The 18,652-nt window shown below is 33.1% G+C and overlaps 1 protein-coding gene across 2 annotated transcripts in view; it reads right to left on the bottom strand.

Annotated features, from left to right (window-relative positions):
- Window positions 1–9,591: 9,591 nt before the first annotated feature.
- LOC112682814 (uncharacterized protein CG43867) overlaps window positions 9,592–18,652 on the bottom strand; it is a 78,598-nt gene continuing 69,537 nt past the window's right edge. Inside the window, exons 4-23 of one of the 2 annotated variants that reach the window (XM_025553556.1) lie at window positions 18,097–18,204; window positions 17,732–18,000; window positions 17,416–17,633; window positions 17,042–17,346; window positions 16,712–16,949; window positions 16,359–16,627; window positions 16,082–16,246; window positions 15,851–16,012; window positions 15,616–15,783; window positions 15,445–15,550; window positions 15,272–15,384; window positions 15,019–15,216; window positions 12,216–12,484; window positions 11,771–11,948; window positions 11,510–11,665; window positions 11,215–11,454; window positions 11,010–11,143; window positions 10,792–10,921; window positions 10,474–10,701; window positions 9,592–10,393 (exon numbers count right to left, since the gene is read on the bottom strand). In XM_025553556.1, coding sequence (XP_025409341.1) covers window positions 10,223–10,393; window positions 10,474–10,701; window positions 10,792–10,921; window positions 11,010–11,143; window positions 11,215–11,454; window positions 11,510–11,665; window positions 11,771–11,948; window positions 12,216–12,484; window positions 15,019–15,216; window positions 15,272–15,384; window positions 15,445–15,550; window positions 15,616–15,783; window positions 15,851–16,012; window positions 16,082–16,246; window positions 16,359–16,627; window positions 16,712–16,949; window positions 17,042–17,346; window positions 17,416–17,633; window positions 17,732–18,000; window positions 18,097–18,204 — 3,825 coding nt within the window. In that variant the 3' untranslated portion in view covers window positions 9,592–10,222. Of the gene's footprint in view, window positions 10,394–10,473; window positions 10,702–10,791; window positions 10,922–11,009; window positions 11,144–11,214; window positions 11,455–11,509; window positions 11,666–11,770; window positions 11,949–12,215; window positions 12,509–15,018; window positions 15,217–15,271; window positions 15,385–15,444; window positions 15,551–15,615; window positions 15,784–15,850; window positions 16,013–16,081; window positions 16,247–16,358; window positions 16,628–16,711; window positions 16,950–17,041; window positions 17,347–17,415; window positions 17,634–17,731; window positions 18,001–18,096; window positions 18,205–18,652 lie in introns of both variants that reach the window. The other variant, XM_025553557.1, reaches the window with a different exon arrangement.

Below are 18,652 nucleotides of genomic sequence, written 5' to 3'. Positions count from 1 at the left end.
ATAATGTAATTATGCAATTAGACGATTTAAATTACTTGGGTGGTATTATAACAGAAGATAGAAAGTCAAAAAAATAAATCAAAAACAGAATAATCCAAGCATAAAACATATTCCTAAAAGAAAAACTTCTATTTTAGGAAAACATGAATATATTCATTAAAAAAAGCTTCTAAAATCATACATCTGGAGTGTAACATTATATAGGAGCGAGACATGGACACTAATAAAAAAGATAAAAACATGCTTAAAGCTTTGGAAATGTGGTGCTGGAGAAAAATGCAGAGAATAAATGGACTGAAAAAAAAACAAATAATGACATTATTATGATCATAGAAGAAAGGTAAACATTAATATATGTCTTTAACGAGAAAGAAATGGCATGCGATTGAACACACTGAAAAATGAAGTCGAATTGCATAGTATAATAATTTAATGTATGATAAAAGGAACACGACCAAGAAAAAAAAACCTAGAAAAAAATACATCAACCAAATAATGAAGGATGTTGGAGGCACTTTCTACAGGGAAATAAAAGACATGACGAAGAATAGAGAAAATAAAAGAAAGTATTTGTTGTAATTACATTTAATAAAAACCGATCTTAGGATTTGGAGAAAAAAATATAACCATGGTATCATAAATGTCAATAATCTATATTTGAGACTTGATGCAAATGCAAGACATTGGTTTTATTTAATTATTTTCTTTTCGATACTGATTACTGATGACTAAGGCTGATGAAAGGGTGGGGTAAAGAGGGCAGAGAGGGATAGATCTCCAGGGTCCGTATCTTCATGAGGACCCATCGTCTCAGCCTTTTATACAAAATTATTTTATAATTTCATTTACCGTAGCATAAGATGCAAATTTTAATATTTCTATTGTAACAAAGTATGTATAAGTACTACTTACTAATACTAAGATATACATGCTTACTGCTTGTCAAATAGTAGGCATGTATATCTTGACCGAACAAGTGTAAGTAAAGGGGGCCTGGAACCGATCAGCCCCGGAGCCATCTCGTTGACCCTGCCAGTGGTCCTTCAGGAGCAGCCAATACAAATTCGTTAACGATGTAAATCGTGTAAATTGATTTTGTCCGGTGTACCGTAGCTCTAAAATATGCCACGCGCGCACGATAATCCACCAGAAATAAACCGTGAAACTGTACGAATTCAAAATACAAACACGTAAACGGACCCGCGATTTTGAAAATACGTGGGTCATTCGGACCAAACATCAATAATTAATAATTATCATAACCCGGGTAGAAAACCCGTACGTACGTATGCATGTTTACTTAAACACATGCCCACGAAGAACGGAGCATATTACACCATGGATACACGAAATACATTATTTGTCATTCGACGCGACCCGCAGATTGTACGGTACAGCGAAATCATTATTGCTATTAGTGTTGTTACACAAATGTTCCTTGATACGAATTGTATGGGCGATCGTGTGAATGAATAGGATTTTCAGGATTACAAAAACAACGCGTGCACCGTTAAAAGGAACACGTGTTGGTCAACTGTCATGCAGGTGTAGTCGAAAAAAAACGAATGATTTGTAATGTGCGCGCGTAAAAACGATGGTAAACCTGAACGCGTCGATCGGCAGATCGCTGGGGCTGTACCGCCGTATCACACGTACACCGTGTAACCAGGGCTTATTCTAAGGATTTTTACCTACTACTCAAACACACTGAAAAGCTTTTTTTATGAAATTTATTTAGATTATAACACTTACCCACTCCCCAAATAAATTATACATTAATATTTTAGAATTTTGACCATTGCGTGATAAAATATTAAAAAATATAAGGATCTTTTCCATTACACGTATACCACTATTTAAATTTAAATTTCATAGATTAATTAATCATCAAAGTAACAAAGATTGTAAACTTGCATAGTTATTACATAATAAATATTACATAAATATATAAATACTAAAATATTAGGTACATAAATACTACACAGTATTATGCAAATTTCAAATACTCAGTAGAAATTCTATCATTCTACAAGGAAAATTATATTTTTGTAAGATGCCCATATTCATAAAGTTAACTGCCCTTTTGATTTTTTCTACTACCCAATTTGAGTCGTACTATCCGTTAGAATAAGATCTGCGTGCAACAATAAGTCGTCGCGCGGAAACATGATGAACAGGATTCTACATTTCTCCTCCACCCACCTCTTACATGGAAAATAAAACGAGGCATGAACATGCCCGATACTTTCGCTTATGTAAGGGCGCTGCATTTTTATTAGCTCCGGGCGTCGAATATCTTAGATCCGACACTGCCATGAAGCTCGTTTATTTGTTCTGAATCGAACTACCGATACACTTGAAAACAACATAATAATTAAAAATTGATTACTAAATAAAATTACCGCTAAGAGCTGGACCGGTGTAATATGAGGTTTGTTATGAGGCTCGTTGTAATACATAGTATTTGCAGAGTGCAAACACGGGTGTGATTGGAAGTTTACTTCGCCAACTTGCGGTTTCGAATTGATGTCGGAATCCCTACCCTAGACGGCTGACAAAGTATTCTGTGTTTTAGGACGTGAATCAGTTAGGGTAGATTGTACAACCTTAATGTCTACAGATTAAAGATGCAGTGTCGTCCAATGATTCTCGCACAGTCTCTTATATGATTTGGCGACAGCACATTTTGACATTAAACCGTATCCTATGAGCGACCTCACAAAAGCACTATTGTTTCGTTAAGGACCACGAGACACGAATAAATTGCTACGATAATACGACAACTAAGGAGAAATATAATATTATAAACAGACGATTGAAAAGATAAAAACGAACGAGAACATTTAAGATAAAAATTAATGTTAGTGCATAATAATATCGACTATCGAAAGAAAAAAAACCAAACGTTACTCGATGATCTTTATGCGCTTATAACATTTTCACGGAATATATGATGTACGAAATGTAAAACATGGTTTCGAATTCGTATTCGTAAACGGTCTACCTACGCTGCTCGAATTAAGAACGTAAAGATATTGTTTGAACAGGAAAAAAACGATATAGAAATCGGCACGGTTGAAGCGAATCCGAAACATTTGTACGGTCGTGTGCACAATTTCTGACCTACAGAACTGTACGCGGAAGTACTCGTAGTATATAAATTATACGGTGAACACGTGAAACAAGTATACGTTCGGTGTTATTAGTTATTTCGCGAGAAAAAGAATATTCATGGGATCGCATATCCATATAGCTTCGCAAACACCCCCAAATACTCCGGTAGTTTGATGGCATAAGTATAAGAACGTTACAAATGAGACCCAGGTGTCGGTACTTTATTGGAAACCCTATAAGAAATAATGCATTTATGTTCGAGCCCAATTACCTGGGTCATGGTCTACGAATGGATTTACAAGAACAAAGTATCTTAAAAAATATATATTCTTGCTGCTCCCACCGTCAACTACACATTTATTCGGAACGATATGTTGTAACCACATAAATTAATGAAAAAGGTTTGTTCTCCTTCTAAAGATTATTTTTTTACCAAATGTAAGTCTGTATAAGAGCATACTAGTCAGCCTGTGTAGATTTTCCTTTGATCCTTAATACATCAAAACGTTCTAAACATAAATTCAGGGGCATATTTTTGGGGGTTGAGAGACTAAGGCAGTAAATAATATAATTGTTTACATATTTAATAAAGACTATTAAATTTATATTTTCTAGTGACTCTTATAATATTTGATTCCTAAGAAAGAGAATGAAATAATACAGATAATGGTTGAATTAACTTTTTAATATTTTAACCATAAATATTACTCCATAATAAGTATTATATAAATTGTAATGAATTGTTTTATAAGATTATAATATACCTACAGAGATTGAATTTTTTTGTTTTAAACCAAGTACTTATTATTTATTACTTGTGTCCCATACATAAGTGTACATAATAGAAATATTTTTAATTTATTATTTATATTAGAGGTACCTATTAGATCAAAGTTAAGTTAATTTAAATTTAATTTTTAAGTATAATTTTATAAAAAAAAGTTCAAATTAATGAATAAAATAAAATAAAATGTTATCTTTTTTTATCCAAATAAATACGCTTTTATCTTTTATCTTTATCTGTATACATTTTTAGTTATCTTCACGCAACACTTTCGGGAAATTACATTAAATGGTGATAATGACAGTGGACCTATTTTTAGCTGCAGTGCTGACATATTTTATTATATTTATTATTTTCGGATGGATTGTAAAATTTTGTTTAGAGGAAATTCTCCAGCCCCCCTCCCAAAAAAAATCCACACCCCTACTTAAATGTTTAAGAATTTTGGGTTACAATTTACACAGTTTCTATCCAATGTATATTGTTAACAATACAATCATAACGTAAATGGTATAAAAGGTGCAAGTATCATTGGCAGTTTACTAGTTCATAATAAAAAAGGTATTGTGATGAGTACATACAGATAAATATCATCACAAATGTTGTCTACTAAAATGCATTTGATATTGACTTTTACATTTTATCGGAAAAAACGTCAATGTTAATCTTAATTCTCATTATAATTTTCAAACAGCAAACGACACTGCCATTGCCTTACCACCTCTCCGACTGGTACTGCTTAACACAAAATCCGTTCGCAATTGAAAAACATTCTACAGAATACGGAGGAAATAAATTATTAAAACCATAAGAAATGCATGCGTATTCGAAGAACATAATATATACGTATACACATATTATGTGTCTCGGTTAGTACGGTAAGGTTAAAGTTTAATAATATCTTATTTATAAAACTTCAAAAGAAGCGATACGATATTAATATTTTATTTTTCTTTAGTATCACTCTGTTTGTTAGTTGTTGTCTTTTATTTCAAAATGTTCACAATCCGTTCATTTTTGTAATGTACAGCAAGCAAAACTGGTAACCAAAGTTAATTTACGGGATTGTTGTCTTCATAATAGAACCCGTATCCGACTCACGGATTTACGGAAAAGTTTCGAAAACCACTTATCGCACATGGACATTTTTCATTCGTTGAATATTTTCGTATTTCAGGTAAGTATGAAAACCCGAAAACAGATGGTCAAAACTTTAGAAACTATCATCATATTGAAATATTTTTTATGGTAAATTCTTATACATAAAATATAAAAAACAAATTTTAAATATAGAATAATTTGTAGTAAATTTAAAAAAAAAAAAAATTAAAAATTAAAACAAATGACGTCGGAAATCACCAGCATACTCCTAATATGATTTAATTTATTTGGATTCTTTATTTATTTCCTGTGTATTCCGCAGATGAAGATAAAATTCAAATTTTAATTTATTTATTTCGTGTTGTAAAAGTATAATTGAACTCGTCTTCCCACTTATTGTTAACACACCTGAAATATGATCTTTTAAAGATATGGTTTGCCACAAGCTAAAGATTCATATTATTTCAACATTACATAAAATGCATTATACCTTTCTATCAAATCTCATCCATCGCGGTAATAACACGAATACTTAGCCGTATTATATTAAATGTTTATTTGTTTTGTCGTAGAAATTTATCAAAGGCGTTTTACAATATTATAAAGAAGACTTAATATTTAAAAACAGGAAACTGGTTAAAGTAATTTTTTTTTAACTGAATTCAGTTTCTTGTTTCATTTTCAAAATTAATTCGTCTTTTTTTTGCGAAATGAAATATCCCGATCGTGCCACTGTAAATTAATTTATGTTCGTACATAATTCGTGGTGAAAACAACAAGTCCTGATTTAGCCATTTTGAGGCCCTTAGACCGGTAAAAACGTTATTTTTCGTGTTGACGATTTGAACCAAAATTCTTCAGTGCATTCATGATACACGTCAACGATGACGGGCGATAAAATTATCTTATAGAATATTGTTCAGTTCTTTAAATTCTGGTTTCATTTTATAAAATATGTCTCTCCAGTTTTTCCTTCCGGTCCGAGTAAGATAAATAGGATCTATTGTCTTGTCTCATAATAATGGCAATTCTTCTATAGATGTTATTAACAGATCAATGTCTAAAATACCTTTGTCAAGCATTTGAGAGTTTTCATTTGACAAATCCATGTTAAAAATGATCGACATTTTTACATAAAAGCAAGTTACATCACAATGATTACGTGTTTTGAGTGAAAAATAACATTATATTGCGCGTTTAATACCGTTATATTATATACCACATATAAGTCCTTGACGCGCGATATTTTTAATGCACGGTAAAGTCATGGTGCACGCGATAGTTTTTGAAATGTCGCGCGTTTATTTTACGGCGCGAAACTCGTATGTTTTTAATCATTTTAATGTACTTTAACAAAACGCGCCGTAAAAATATGGCGCGGTAAAAATGTCGCGCTGTAAAATATCGCTCGTGTGTAGCCCGGCTGTAGGCAAAATAAAACACGTGGCGTTTTAGACCGTGTCCTCACCAAAAGCAAGTAGCAAGTAAGTATTCTTTAAAAGCAGTAGAGTTTCCTTTATGATATCATAAAAAAAAAAAAAAAAAATTGAAAATTCACTTAATTTACCTTTAACTTATATCCATTGATTGCATATTAATTATGATTACTTTAATTTTATTTATTTAAGTATAATATGATGTATTTAATATTAAAAGTATGTCGAATACGCATGTATAAGATAAATTAGTTAGATAATTTATTATTTCGTAATAATATGGATTATATAGCATCAACTTACTAGAATTATTTGTTTTATTTGAAATTTCATTCCACACCTTTTCTTTTATAACTTGTTGGGTTTAATTACATGATTTTATATCTTAAACACATGTACGACTTTCTATTAGTTGTACAAAAGTCTCATTTTATTTTTGTTTGTTTGCCATTATAAATAAACAATTTAAAAATAAAATATTGTATTTTATTTAAATAAATTATGATAGAATAACCACGAGCAACTGGTAGAAAGAGACAGACATGTCGAGTTGCTTAAAAAATTGGTGCGTCGCGAGACGTACCGCAAAAGTGAGAACTATATTTTCAGGTTAAATATTATGATGGCATAATATGATAAATGTAATTGATAATAAAATTGTATCAATGTTAAGTCATTATTTTATTATAAATGCAAAATATTATTACAATATAACAATCAAATATACAAATGTCATCTTAATATTAATTATTTTCTACTAATACAATGCTTTCAATAGCTCGTGCAGGTTCTACATTAACTTTTAATTTATAAATTATCATAGCATGCAATCACGTATAAATAAAGTTCTCACTTTAAAAGTTTCTTAAATAAAATAAAATTTAAAGCGGTTGTCCGGCGATACGTAGTTATCCGCGTCGTATATTTTATGTAATATTATCCGCGATATTACGCGCCGTGTATACACAGAGTTGTCTAAAATGAGACGAAAAAGAATCTGTGCTTGGCTGCTTGCGCGCGCACAGATGCTGAAGAGAGGAGAGTCGCAGCTGTTATGCGCGCGCACAGCACCATGTTCCGTCATCGGACGGACACGGACGTTTAACGAAATAGGTCCCCAACCAAGCGCGCGCAATCAAGTTTTCCCTTTAAAAATAGTTTTTAAGCCGTTGAGTTGCTTTATAGTCGTGTTGCGTTTTGTTTTATCGTCTTACGGTGATTTTTTTTTTAAATATTATATTTATTTTATACGATGAAAGTTATATTCTAAAAGCAAAAAAAAAAGGTAAAGGAAATTGCCTATCCTGCATAATGATTAATATGAGCCTGAAAAACAGTATTGATGTCGAATCGGATAAAAAAAACAAAAACGAGTAGCACAAGTCCCTGTTTTGCAAAAAAATCGTTTGCATTACGCGACGCGTGAAGAATAAACATAAACGTTTCTCGAAACGTAAATAATATTATTATGAATATTAATCCGATACGAATAACACGGTTACAACGCTGGATGGCCGGAATGTAAAATGAAAAACAAAAAGGAAAAACTAACGGAAAACGCGTCTTTTAAGCACTCATTGTTCGCTACGATAGTTTTTCCCTTTATTTTCCAACGTTATGATATTGCAGAGGTCATTCGTCCGGAAAATTGGATTTTCGCGCGCGTACACTTTCCCTCGTTCGGACGTCATCTTCTACCGCGTACACTGGATTCATCGTGATCTTGATGATCCGCCGCCACCAGCACCGAAATGATAAACATTCCTTCGAGTCCTCATACAGTATTGCACGTAGTACATGGTGAAGTATATGTTATATAGACTTCCAATAAAAACGAAGCCAATACGTTTTCAAGAAATCGCGATTGAAAAAAATAATAACAAAAGCGAAATCCGCTGTGATTGAGAAGGTTCTCCTACCTCTTCAGTATTGCGTTTAGAAGTGCTACTATTGTGTGTCCCATAATACTTAGCATATATTATACGTTTTTCAGCCGCGACTAGCGTAATATATGATACATTGAGGACCCCGTTTTGTAATTACGTTTTATCGGCAAGAAATTAAGCTGATCCAGTCCCGTAGCCACTGGGGGCATTGCCCGTGGTGAATTCAGGGTTATCGATGTCTCCCTCCACAAGCATTAAATGTGCATATGTTCTATTTAGTGGCAGTTGTGGAATAAAAATGATATAAGGGGGGCTAGTAAAGTGAGTTACTGCATGTCGATTTGTACAAAGCCTTTCTTACGTCTATTTTTTAAATATTTTAAGTATTTATGTTTGATATGATTCTACTTAATTTCTAAGAAGGGGACTTAAGCCCCCCTTAGATCCGTGCCTATGTAGTGGTATGTTTTGCACTATATTGTTTTTTCCTGATGTCTCTCCCCCTAAAATTTGGTTTGCATCATCTAAAGATTTGGTCTGACAATGGCCCTGAGCCGATTAGATAGTGTTACAATACTTGGGACTTTTTCACTTACAAACTTAGAGATGAATTATTTTCAACAATAATAATAAAAACTATACATAATCGTTTACAACTGTTTTCACAATTAATATCCATTTGTATGCAACATTTTTATTTCAATCCGACGGATCAGTGTAAATAGTAATGAATAATAATAACAGGACAAAATAGTATGATTGAGATTTTTCGGGTTTATAAAAATCTTTCATTCTAGGCCACGTATGCACCAAACTTAAGATTTCAAGGCTCCAGCCTGCATCTTCATAACGTTTTAATCGGATCCTCACCGTACAAAATAGTGAGATTACTGTTGAACATCTTGTGAAGTTGTGTGCTAACTCAGGGTTTTGTTACAGACTTTTAATACATTTATCACCAATTCAATAGTAATTTTTAGTGTTTGTGTATGTGTATTTGTGGTGATGTTCAAAAAAAAAATAAAAATTTAAAATACATAATACAAAAACCAATAGCACAACCTTTTTGTTTATTAGATAAAATGTGATGTTAAGTCTGTTTAGCAGAAAAAAAAATAATACAACAAAATAATAATAAGGTGTTTTTACTTCGCTAATTATGTCGAATAAAAACAATAAGGTACAATATTCTTTGGTCGAAATGTACAAGTAAACGTTAATAATTAAAAGTCAAAATTAGTTTGTCTAATAAAAAAAATAAATAAAATTAAGACTGAAAACAACAAAATTATTTCATAAGGAGATGCATTCAAAATAAAAAATTGAACACATTTTTCTTATCAGACTCCACTTTGTATAAATTCGATTGTAACAAATAAAAGTAAAAATAAACGTTACAGGAATATTATGAATGGTATTTAATAATGAATATACAGACTAAATAGGGCACAAGCCCTACCAATAATGGCAGTCAGTTATCAATGGCCACGTACCAAGTACCACTTCGAGACAATACAATTATATTTTAATTTATTTAGTTATATATTATCAATATTATTTGGATTTCGTACAACCTCTTGGTAACATAATATTCAAACTAAATTTATATAATATTATAACACCTAAAGTTACTCTAGTCTTTATGTATTCGTGCGTAATTTAACAAGTATTTCATAAAATTTAACTTGGTAAAAATCGATGGCAAGATCGTATGAAATAAACGAAATTAAAAAAAAAAAAAAAAAAGGAAAGTATAGTTATTATATTAGCATTAAATTAATATTGTAGATAATGAAATATCCAAATATTTCATTTTATAGTTAAATTGTATGGCCGAAGTGCAAACACGCGATGATATTGTGGCACTATAATAATTAAAAATGTTATGTAGAAATTTATTGTCATGAGTCAATACGCTTCTTGGTTTGTGAATCGTTTCTATGTAATTGATGGTCTGGAGTAGCTTTTAGTATATCAGGCTGCATATTGCGACTCAGCGAACTGCCCAATGTTGCACTATTCTGAGCTAATGCATTCATGTAATCAGCAATCAACAATGTTATCTCTAGAATCTGGCAGTTAAAATAAGGAAAATGATTATTAGAAAATATTTTCTTTATCTATCTAATTTACAAAAAAAGTATACATTTACCTTTGGTTTGCTTAAGGAAAACAAAAGTTTATGGGATTCTATAATTGCAGAATCAGATGCAATAACTAACATAAAATCATCTTGGCAACCACCAAATGTTAACACTTGACTAAACATATATGTTTCGATTAATTGCATTGAACGCAATTCCAATAAACTGATACTATCTTCGGATACAGCTAACCACACTACAGTACCTGGTAGTACTGTATTTTCTCCATGTTTCATCTAGTTGACAAAAGTTAAATTTAAGTAAAATCAGATCTATTTATTGGATTACAATGATTATATTAATATTCATATGTCCATGACACTCACTTTGGCTTGGAAAAGAGTACATCCAAAATATGGCCACTTTCTAGTACAAGTTAAATATATTCGAACACAATCAACTAAATTCCGTCCTTTCAGAGACATCCATTTTTCTTGAAGACCTGTCTGAAGATGTCTATAAACACAATAATTGTATGTATTGATTATAATTTAATTTTAATACTCGTATATAAATGTATTAAATATTAAATTATTTTACATACTTGATTGCTTCTTGAGAAGCCCCATCGCGGTATCGAGATGGATAGAATTTATCAAGTGATTGGAGCACTTGCAATTCCTTAGTGGTACCACCGCTGCCACGGTTTTTATCACAATTAAATTCACCAAAATCAATCTGAACTCAAAAGAGTTATCCATAAATATAATTCAAGATAAAATAAGAATCATTGAGTAACTGTGTTATACCTGTGCCATTAGAGCAGCCAACTCTAAAGCAAGCTCTTTAGTAAGAGGGAATCGACCTTGAACCACCTGTTGATTTACTTGATAACAGAGCAATAGTCTTTCACGATCCGTCTCTTTCTTGACAAAGGATTTGAAATACAGTCTGTTCTTGAAAATCAATCGTATAACTCGTGTATTTTCAAATTTGCCAGAACCTTTTTCCCGCAACACAGTTTCCCATTTTGATATGACATCGCACAACTAAAAAAATTTATTACTTATAATTTTGACTAAATAAATTCTAATTTAAACATACTTTAGCTTGGGATTCAATATAGTGTTCCAGATCTTTTTCAATGGGATCATCACTAAATAATGTGAAACCTGAATGTTGACTATCTCTGCATCCAGTTTCTTGATTGAATGTAGATAAAAACTCTTCTATAGTTGTAGATCCATCGAAACCAACAACCTATAGCATAATTTACATTAATGACATATATTTGAAAACAAATAAACCACTAGAGACATTTAAAAGTAAAGAGAATTAATTATTGATTAAATAACATTTCTGTACCTGATAAGTCCCATTGAGCATATGAACAGGTATGGAGTGAGGCAACGAATGGTGATAAGGATTTTTTAACAAAATTGATAAAACTTCCATTCTAGATGGTTTTACATCGCGAATGCCATTCAGTATGGTTCGCTCCAAAGCACGTTCACAATATGCAGCATATTTTCCACATTCAGTCCTAAAAAAAAAATTGTAGTCTTAATTCATAATCTAAAGCAATGGTTAGTAACCTTATTAGACACTTGGGCCGCATTCACAAATTAAAAAAGGTTCACGAGCCAGACAATACAAAAAATTTATATGATATTCAATGACATTTCCTAGTTTTGAAATTCAATGCGGGCCGTATAAAAGAGACCCGTGAGCTAGATGCAGTCCGCGGGCCACCGGTTATCGACCACTGCTTTAAACTACTATCATTTTATTGGATAAAACAATTACTTACTTGGTGTCTATGTTACGTTTCAAGTGTAACTTGAGAAACCAAAGGAGTTTGGTGTTTTTCGGTACAAAAAGGGAAACAGCCAGCGCTAATAATTGCCATCCCTGGACGAAAACATACATAGGTGGGTTTGCTTTACAATGGTCCAGTAATGATGATGTAGCTGGACTAGGCGGTGCGGTCATACTGTGGTTTGGTGATCCTGGCACTACTGACTGGGTAGTGCTGATAGTAGGCGATGAGGCCAAGGCAGCATCACAAGTAAACAGCGACTGTGTGGCGCATAATAAAAGTTGCTGAAAAAACAGTGGACACGCGGTGCCTAAATGCCTAAACCTCTTAACTTGTGTATGTTTGCCATATTAATATAGCCCCTCTACATTTTTAAGATAACCCACAAACTGCAGCTCATGTAAGAATTCATAAACAAGATTCGTGATCTGATCACATATAAAATAATATGTTTTCGAAATCATGCAATGACATGCACAATGTTATCAACAGAGAGGATTGCAAATAAACTCTTAAATTGAGCAAAATAAAAACAAAAAAATACAAAATACATTTCAAGATACAAATTAATATAAAAATGCTTTAAAATCAGAAACTCTAAAGGCTTTGAAACAGGTTAAAATCGGATAATATAAAGTATGATAATTTTAAATATATATATTACTGATTATCAGATTATACTAAAAAAACAATTGTATATTAATTAAATCTTTTGTAAAAACTATACAGATAATGTAGCAAATAATTTTGCAATATTACATTGAATAGTTAATTCTAATACCCAATTAAAAACTAAACAATTTCTTTAATGTTTTTCATTTACTCTAACATAGGCTTTATCAAAAGAAACAGCTTGACCTCAAAGCACCGGTAGATTTAAATATAAACCAGTTTCAAAACCCTGTGATAATATTAAGAACGAGTATAATAACTCAATGAGTGGACACCGCGTATGCAATGTTTTTCGTTTATTCAATATGATGGATAACTGTAGAATTTATTAGAAATTACTAATTCTTTAAATTCTAATAAAAAAAAATATAAAAACACTTATATTTCTGATGGGTCAGACTAAAAGTAAGAAAAATAAATTTATAAAATATTATACCATTGTTAAGAATTTTAATTATTTTAAAATAAAATTAAACTGCATTATCCATCATTAAAAGTACATAACAAATACACATACACAGAATAATTAAAATAAGTAATAATAACTAATAATCGTAATAAAAGCTAGGCATTAAAAAAACAGTCAATGGATATTCATCATTAGCTATTTTACATAATTTTTGCTTTAAATATTAAAGAGCAATTTTTAGTTATCAAATAATTTTTTTAATCATCACTATCTTAGAAAACAATACAAACTTAAGTTTCTTCAAAATTCACTAAACAAAAATAGAAAGATTTAGTCAATTCAATAAAAGCAGTAATTTTAAATTCATCTTATATTCCTAATCCAAATAAACCACCCAATGTAAACTCGTATGATTTAACATTAAAGCCCTAATAATAGAAAGCAAATGCACGGTCACACTGATAATATTCTAAATTACCATCGGATAAAGAAATACAAAAACACTTATTTTTCAATTCAATTATTTGAATTATTCAGCATCTTCCAATTAAATCAATTATTCTTCTCGATTACAATTACAATTCTATGTTGAGATTGTTCTACTCCCTTCTAACATGGAAACTATCTGTTATTATCCATATACACAAATCAACAAAATTTCCTTATACAGACCAATTAGTCTGTTACCAGTATTAGGGAAATTATTTGAAAAAAAGATACTAAAATGAATCACACTTATTCTTTCATTTTTCATCTCATTATACAAAATCCTTCATTTTTCGTCTGTCTCGGTGACTCCCTTTCATCTCAATTTCAAATCCATGCAAAGATACATTAAGAAAGTGACTTATCATCAGACCTCTACAACATCTATATATAGCTGAAGTACCTAACTTTGAAAATACATTGATAGCTAATTACACTAACGACACATCAATTTTTTCATCACATTCAGACCTCAATAGTATTACAAAACCTACAAATTCATCTTGATAATATTTCTAAATAGTCTTCATTTAAAATCATAATCAATTCAGATGAGTTCTTTCACTTTAAGAAAAAGCATCTCCCTTGCGTTATACTCTTTCAAAACAACCAAATCCCAACAACACCTTAAACCAAATATTTAGGTCTAATCTTAGACAAGCATCTTACTTGAGTTCATATCTAAAAACTAAAAGAAAGGTTCTTAACAGTAGACTTAATCTTACATCAAATTATCAAGTGCAAGCACCTGATCAATAAAAAATTATTAATGCTATAATCAATGCTAAAACCCAATAGGACTATCGCACTCAAATATGGAGATATGCCAAAGCCTTTCCAAATATACACTTTACAGACATTTCAATCAATCTCTCATTGTCAAATAATATTTGTACCATATTAGACACTAGTGTCAAGATCTCTTGAATTGTGACTTGTATTATATACCAAATAAGCTTCTTCCTCCCAAAACTCTGATGGCATAACACACTGATGGATCTTCTTACCCAGGTTATTTCATGTTCTTGTATATTATATTATGTGTTACCAAATTTTCTTATTGTAAAATAATATAACAGATTGAAAATTTAGTTTTGTTTTTAAAAAAAATATTTTTATGTGTCTTATATCTAAAATATAAAACCAATGATTATGAGTATTTATGCTTATTTAATTGCATGACTGTTTTTTTAATTCCAAAAAGAAGCAAAGGGAAGGGGAACTTACACGATGCCGCAGTTTGGAGAATACCTGGACGCCGTGTTTATGAGATGCATGTCTAGACGTCTGTTTGACAAGGGCACATAATAGTTCAGCTTGTAATTCCCAGTTATCTAAACATAGCTGCAATGCATTTTGAGCTAATACCACATGATAATCAATACCAGCATTTTCGATGGCTACTGACATGAATAATTGACAACTCTAAAATAATAAAAAAATATTAAAATAATGTTAAGGTTCTTTTTTTTATATATACTTTAAATAGTTTTATTGCTTCATATTGTAGCGTTTCATTGGATAAAGTGGTTAGTGGTGAACTGATTGCTTCCTTTGAATGCAAAAGAGTTGGATGTTTCCACAACACACAATCTATATGAAATTACAAAAAGCATAAAAACTTATTATTTCAAAAAATTTATATTTATCTACTTGGATCGCCTGATGCTTCCATTAATTTTTGAATAAGCTGTTCAAACTGTGACCCTGATTGAGAACCACTGCCAGAAACTACAGTAAGATGGTATAGCCACGAATCCTGCGATTAAAATATTTTGAATTGTATTCCTTTATTATATACATTTTTTTTTCTTCAAATCAAACCTTTTCTTGTTTAGAAGACATAAGTAAATAAGTTGGAGGACCTTGATGTAATGGATGCAAAGCTATGGTTGGTGGCTGATTAGAATCTCTTTCTTCACTATCTGAATCAGAAACATGGTCAACGGTTTCTACACGGCAATCACGCATATTTATTTGTCCAAATGCACTCTAAATTTGTGGGGGAAAAAAAACAATACTTAGAAAAAATTAAAAATTAATTTTTAATTGTATTTACTGTATCAGTTGACGATTTGAAATACAAAAAGGTTTTTCCTACAAGCACACACCAACATCGTTTTGCATGACCATTCCTTACTTTCGTTAACCACCCTTGAATCGTTGGTTTGTGGTTTTCATTGTTCAGTAACAACTTGGTAGCGTTGTGTCTTTGAACATTCTATAATTGTATGAAGCATAAATCAATAGTTATGACAAATAAATTAAGATCTTAAGAATATAAAATTACTTGTAAAACTTTAACCCAATCTTCCATAGCTGCAATTGAATCTGCAGTTAAGTAAAATGTTTTTTTACTAGTTGATATTTCAAACGTAGCAGCGCCTTCGGCTCGGGTTATTCTGCATAGGTCATCAATTGTAATTTCTCGTTGTGGTTTGCGCGCTACATCATTCTGTGAAATAAAATATCAATGTAGAAATTAAACCAAAAAATATAGTGTAAAAGCAATATATGTAAACATTAACGTTAGCATTAATTATTTATGAAATTATAATTTGATTTACTTGAGTTTTCCAATAACGAAGTTTGCCATTGCTTAACACGAAAAACCGCCGTCTCCACGTCTTTAATTTGCCACCAAGTTTCGCCAAATGTCCAGACTTATCAAGCACCCCTGTTTTGGCACAACGACTCGGACTATCTGCTACAACAGCTGCACCATTAAGGTTTAACCTCAGCACCAACGACGACCATTCAGTCGAATCTTCGCCGCACGACATTGCATCTGGCGGAATTGCGTAATCATCCGATATGCCGGACTCCATAGAAGTATCTATTATGAAAAGTGCAACAAAAAATGTTTACTCAAAGTATAGGTCACAGTAAATATTCACACGGGTGTTAAATATATACGTACTTTTCGATGGTGATCCGGAAGAATTGTGTTTAACCGGCGAGAACGTTGACGCAGTCTTATGGCTCTTACTGGGACTGGAACTAGACAATGACGTGTCTGTGTTGTCCGTACTACTACTGTTCGTGATTCTGGTAGCAATACTGTGCGTGTTTGCCGTGTTCGTATGTTCACCTTCACCGTCACTAGAGTCATCTGACGAGTCACCAGTGAATGGACTGGACCTAATTTGACTGGCCCTCTGTAATAAAAAAAAATTAAAAAATACGGAATTAGAAAAATGTACGAAAAATATCGAGGTGAATTGAGAGTATAAGCATATTTTCTACACACCCCTTTTACGGTGGCGTACACGGGGACGCTTATATCACAGTACCCTTGCGACGTCACTACCCTGGTAGGATGCACGGCAGTGGAATTGGCAGCCGCAGCGATAGTGGGTTCTACTTGGCTCGTGGGTACGGTAGACAACCCTTCATTGGCCACCTGGTATATACGAGACTCCCACGAGGGAAACCTGTGCAGAGGCGGAGTCGGTGGTTTGTTGTTGGATTTGTCCCATGGCAATTTCTCCCTACTCGGTGTGTAGATCTCCGCATAGTCGTGCGTGATGTCCGATTCAATGCACACAGATTTCGCTGCAAAAATAAAATGAAATAAAAAAAGCTGTTCGTTTACAAATCTTAGATTAAATATTATATACTCACGTCTGATGGCGTTCAAGTTTAACGAATCCGTGGTGGTAGTCAGATCGTTAACCAGTTGTTCGTGGATAGGAATGCCTGTGCCGTCGGTCGACTCCGCAGGCGGCACTTGCACGCAGGCAGACATGTGCCGGCGATGGGTGCGCTGCGACCGTTCGGGTGTTCGCGTCTTGTGGTGTCGGTCGACTTGAGCGTAAACCGGTTCGTTGTCGGACAGAGCGCTATACACAGGAAGGAAATTAAATGAAAATAAGACGTTATAGTAATTAAATTATCATTAGAAATCCGTCGACGGGTACATGTTAAAAAAGTCACTTACTGCGTGGAGCCAGTGCTGTTGGCCCTATGCAACGATGACGTACTAGTGCGTGGTGACGAGGTCCCAGCACAAGCGCTCACGGCCATCTTGTCCGCGCTTAGCTGGGCCATGTGCCGCCTAAGCAACTCCAACTGCTGGTTGCACTTGTGGTTCTGCTCTCGCAGGTGTTGGTTCTGAGCTTCTAGATCCCTCAGCTTGTTAGTCACCCATTCCTTGATGCGAGCCGCCTTGGCCTCGACCATTTTGGCGTCTTGCAGCCTCAGCTGACGCTGTAAATCATCGTTATACGTGAAACATTAAACCTACCATCCGCCATAAATCCCCAAGTCCATATCACATGTATATGACAATTTATCAATGCTTACCTGTTCTTCCACCTGGGTCGCCAGCTTGCTAATAGCTTGTTCCTTCTCCGCTTGGTCCGGTAAATGTGTAGTCCATTCGGCTTGGAGCCGTTCCTCCATAACACGCACCTGCGACAGAAATAAAATGCAAGTTGTTAGAAATCAATTCGTGGATATAGGACGACAGCCGTAGCAGATAGTTGTAGTAATAGAGAATACATTATAGGGCGAGTGATGAGTAACACTTCAAAACTATAGGAAACAAAAGAAAACGGTCAGAAACCTGCACAAGGTGCGAAGGTTATTGATGTAACGTATTAGGTGCGAATATACCTGCACACGGCCTGGCGCGGTTCGTTGGCGGGGGATACTGCACGACAAGAAGTCGCGGTGAAATGACGAATAATATTAAAAACGAACCACGACGCTGACTCATGACGGCACACACAGACTAGTCGTCTGGCGCGCGTAACCCTCCCCACCATAGGACACTTCACACACCCTAACCAGGTCAATACAATAGGGGGTCCACGCACGTATATATATACGCACAATGGATCAGGGTCACGCGCCCCTC

Source organism: Sipha flava, unplaced genomic scaffold (genome assembly GCF_003268045.1).
Source record: "Sipha flava isolate LNK unplaced genomic scaffold, YSA_version1 211_pilon_pilon, whole genome shotgun sequence".
In the NCBI taxonomy this organism is placed as follows: Eukaryota; Metazoa; Arthropoda; class Insecta; order Hemiptera; family Aphididae; genus Sipha; species Sipha flava.
The sequence above is the reverse complement of the archived record's forward strand: the minus strand, read 5'-3'. Positions and strand labels throughout refer to the sequence as shown.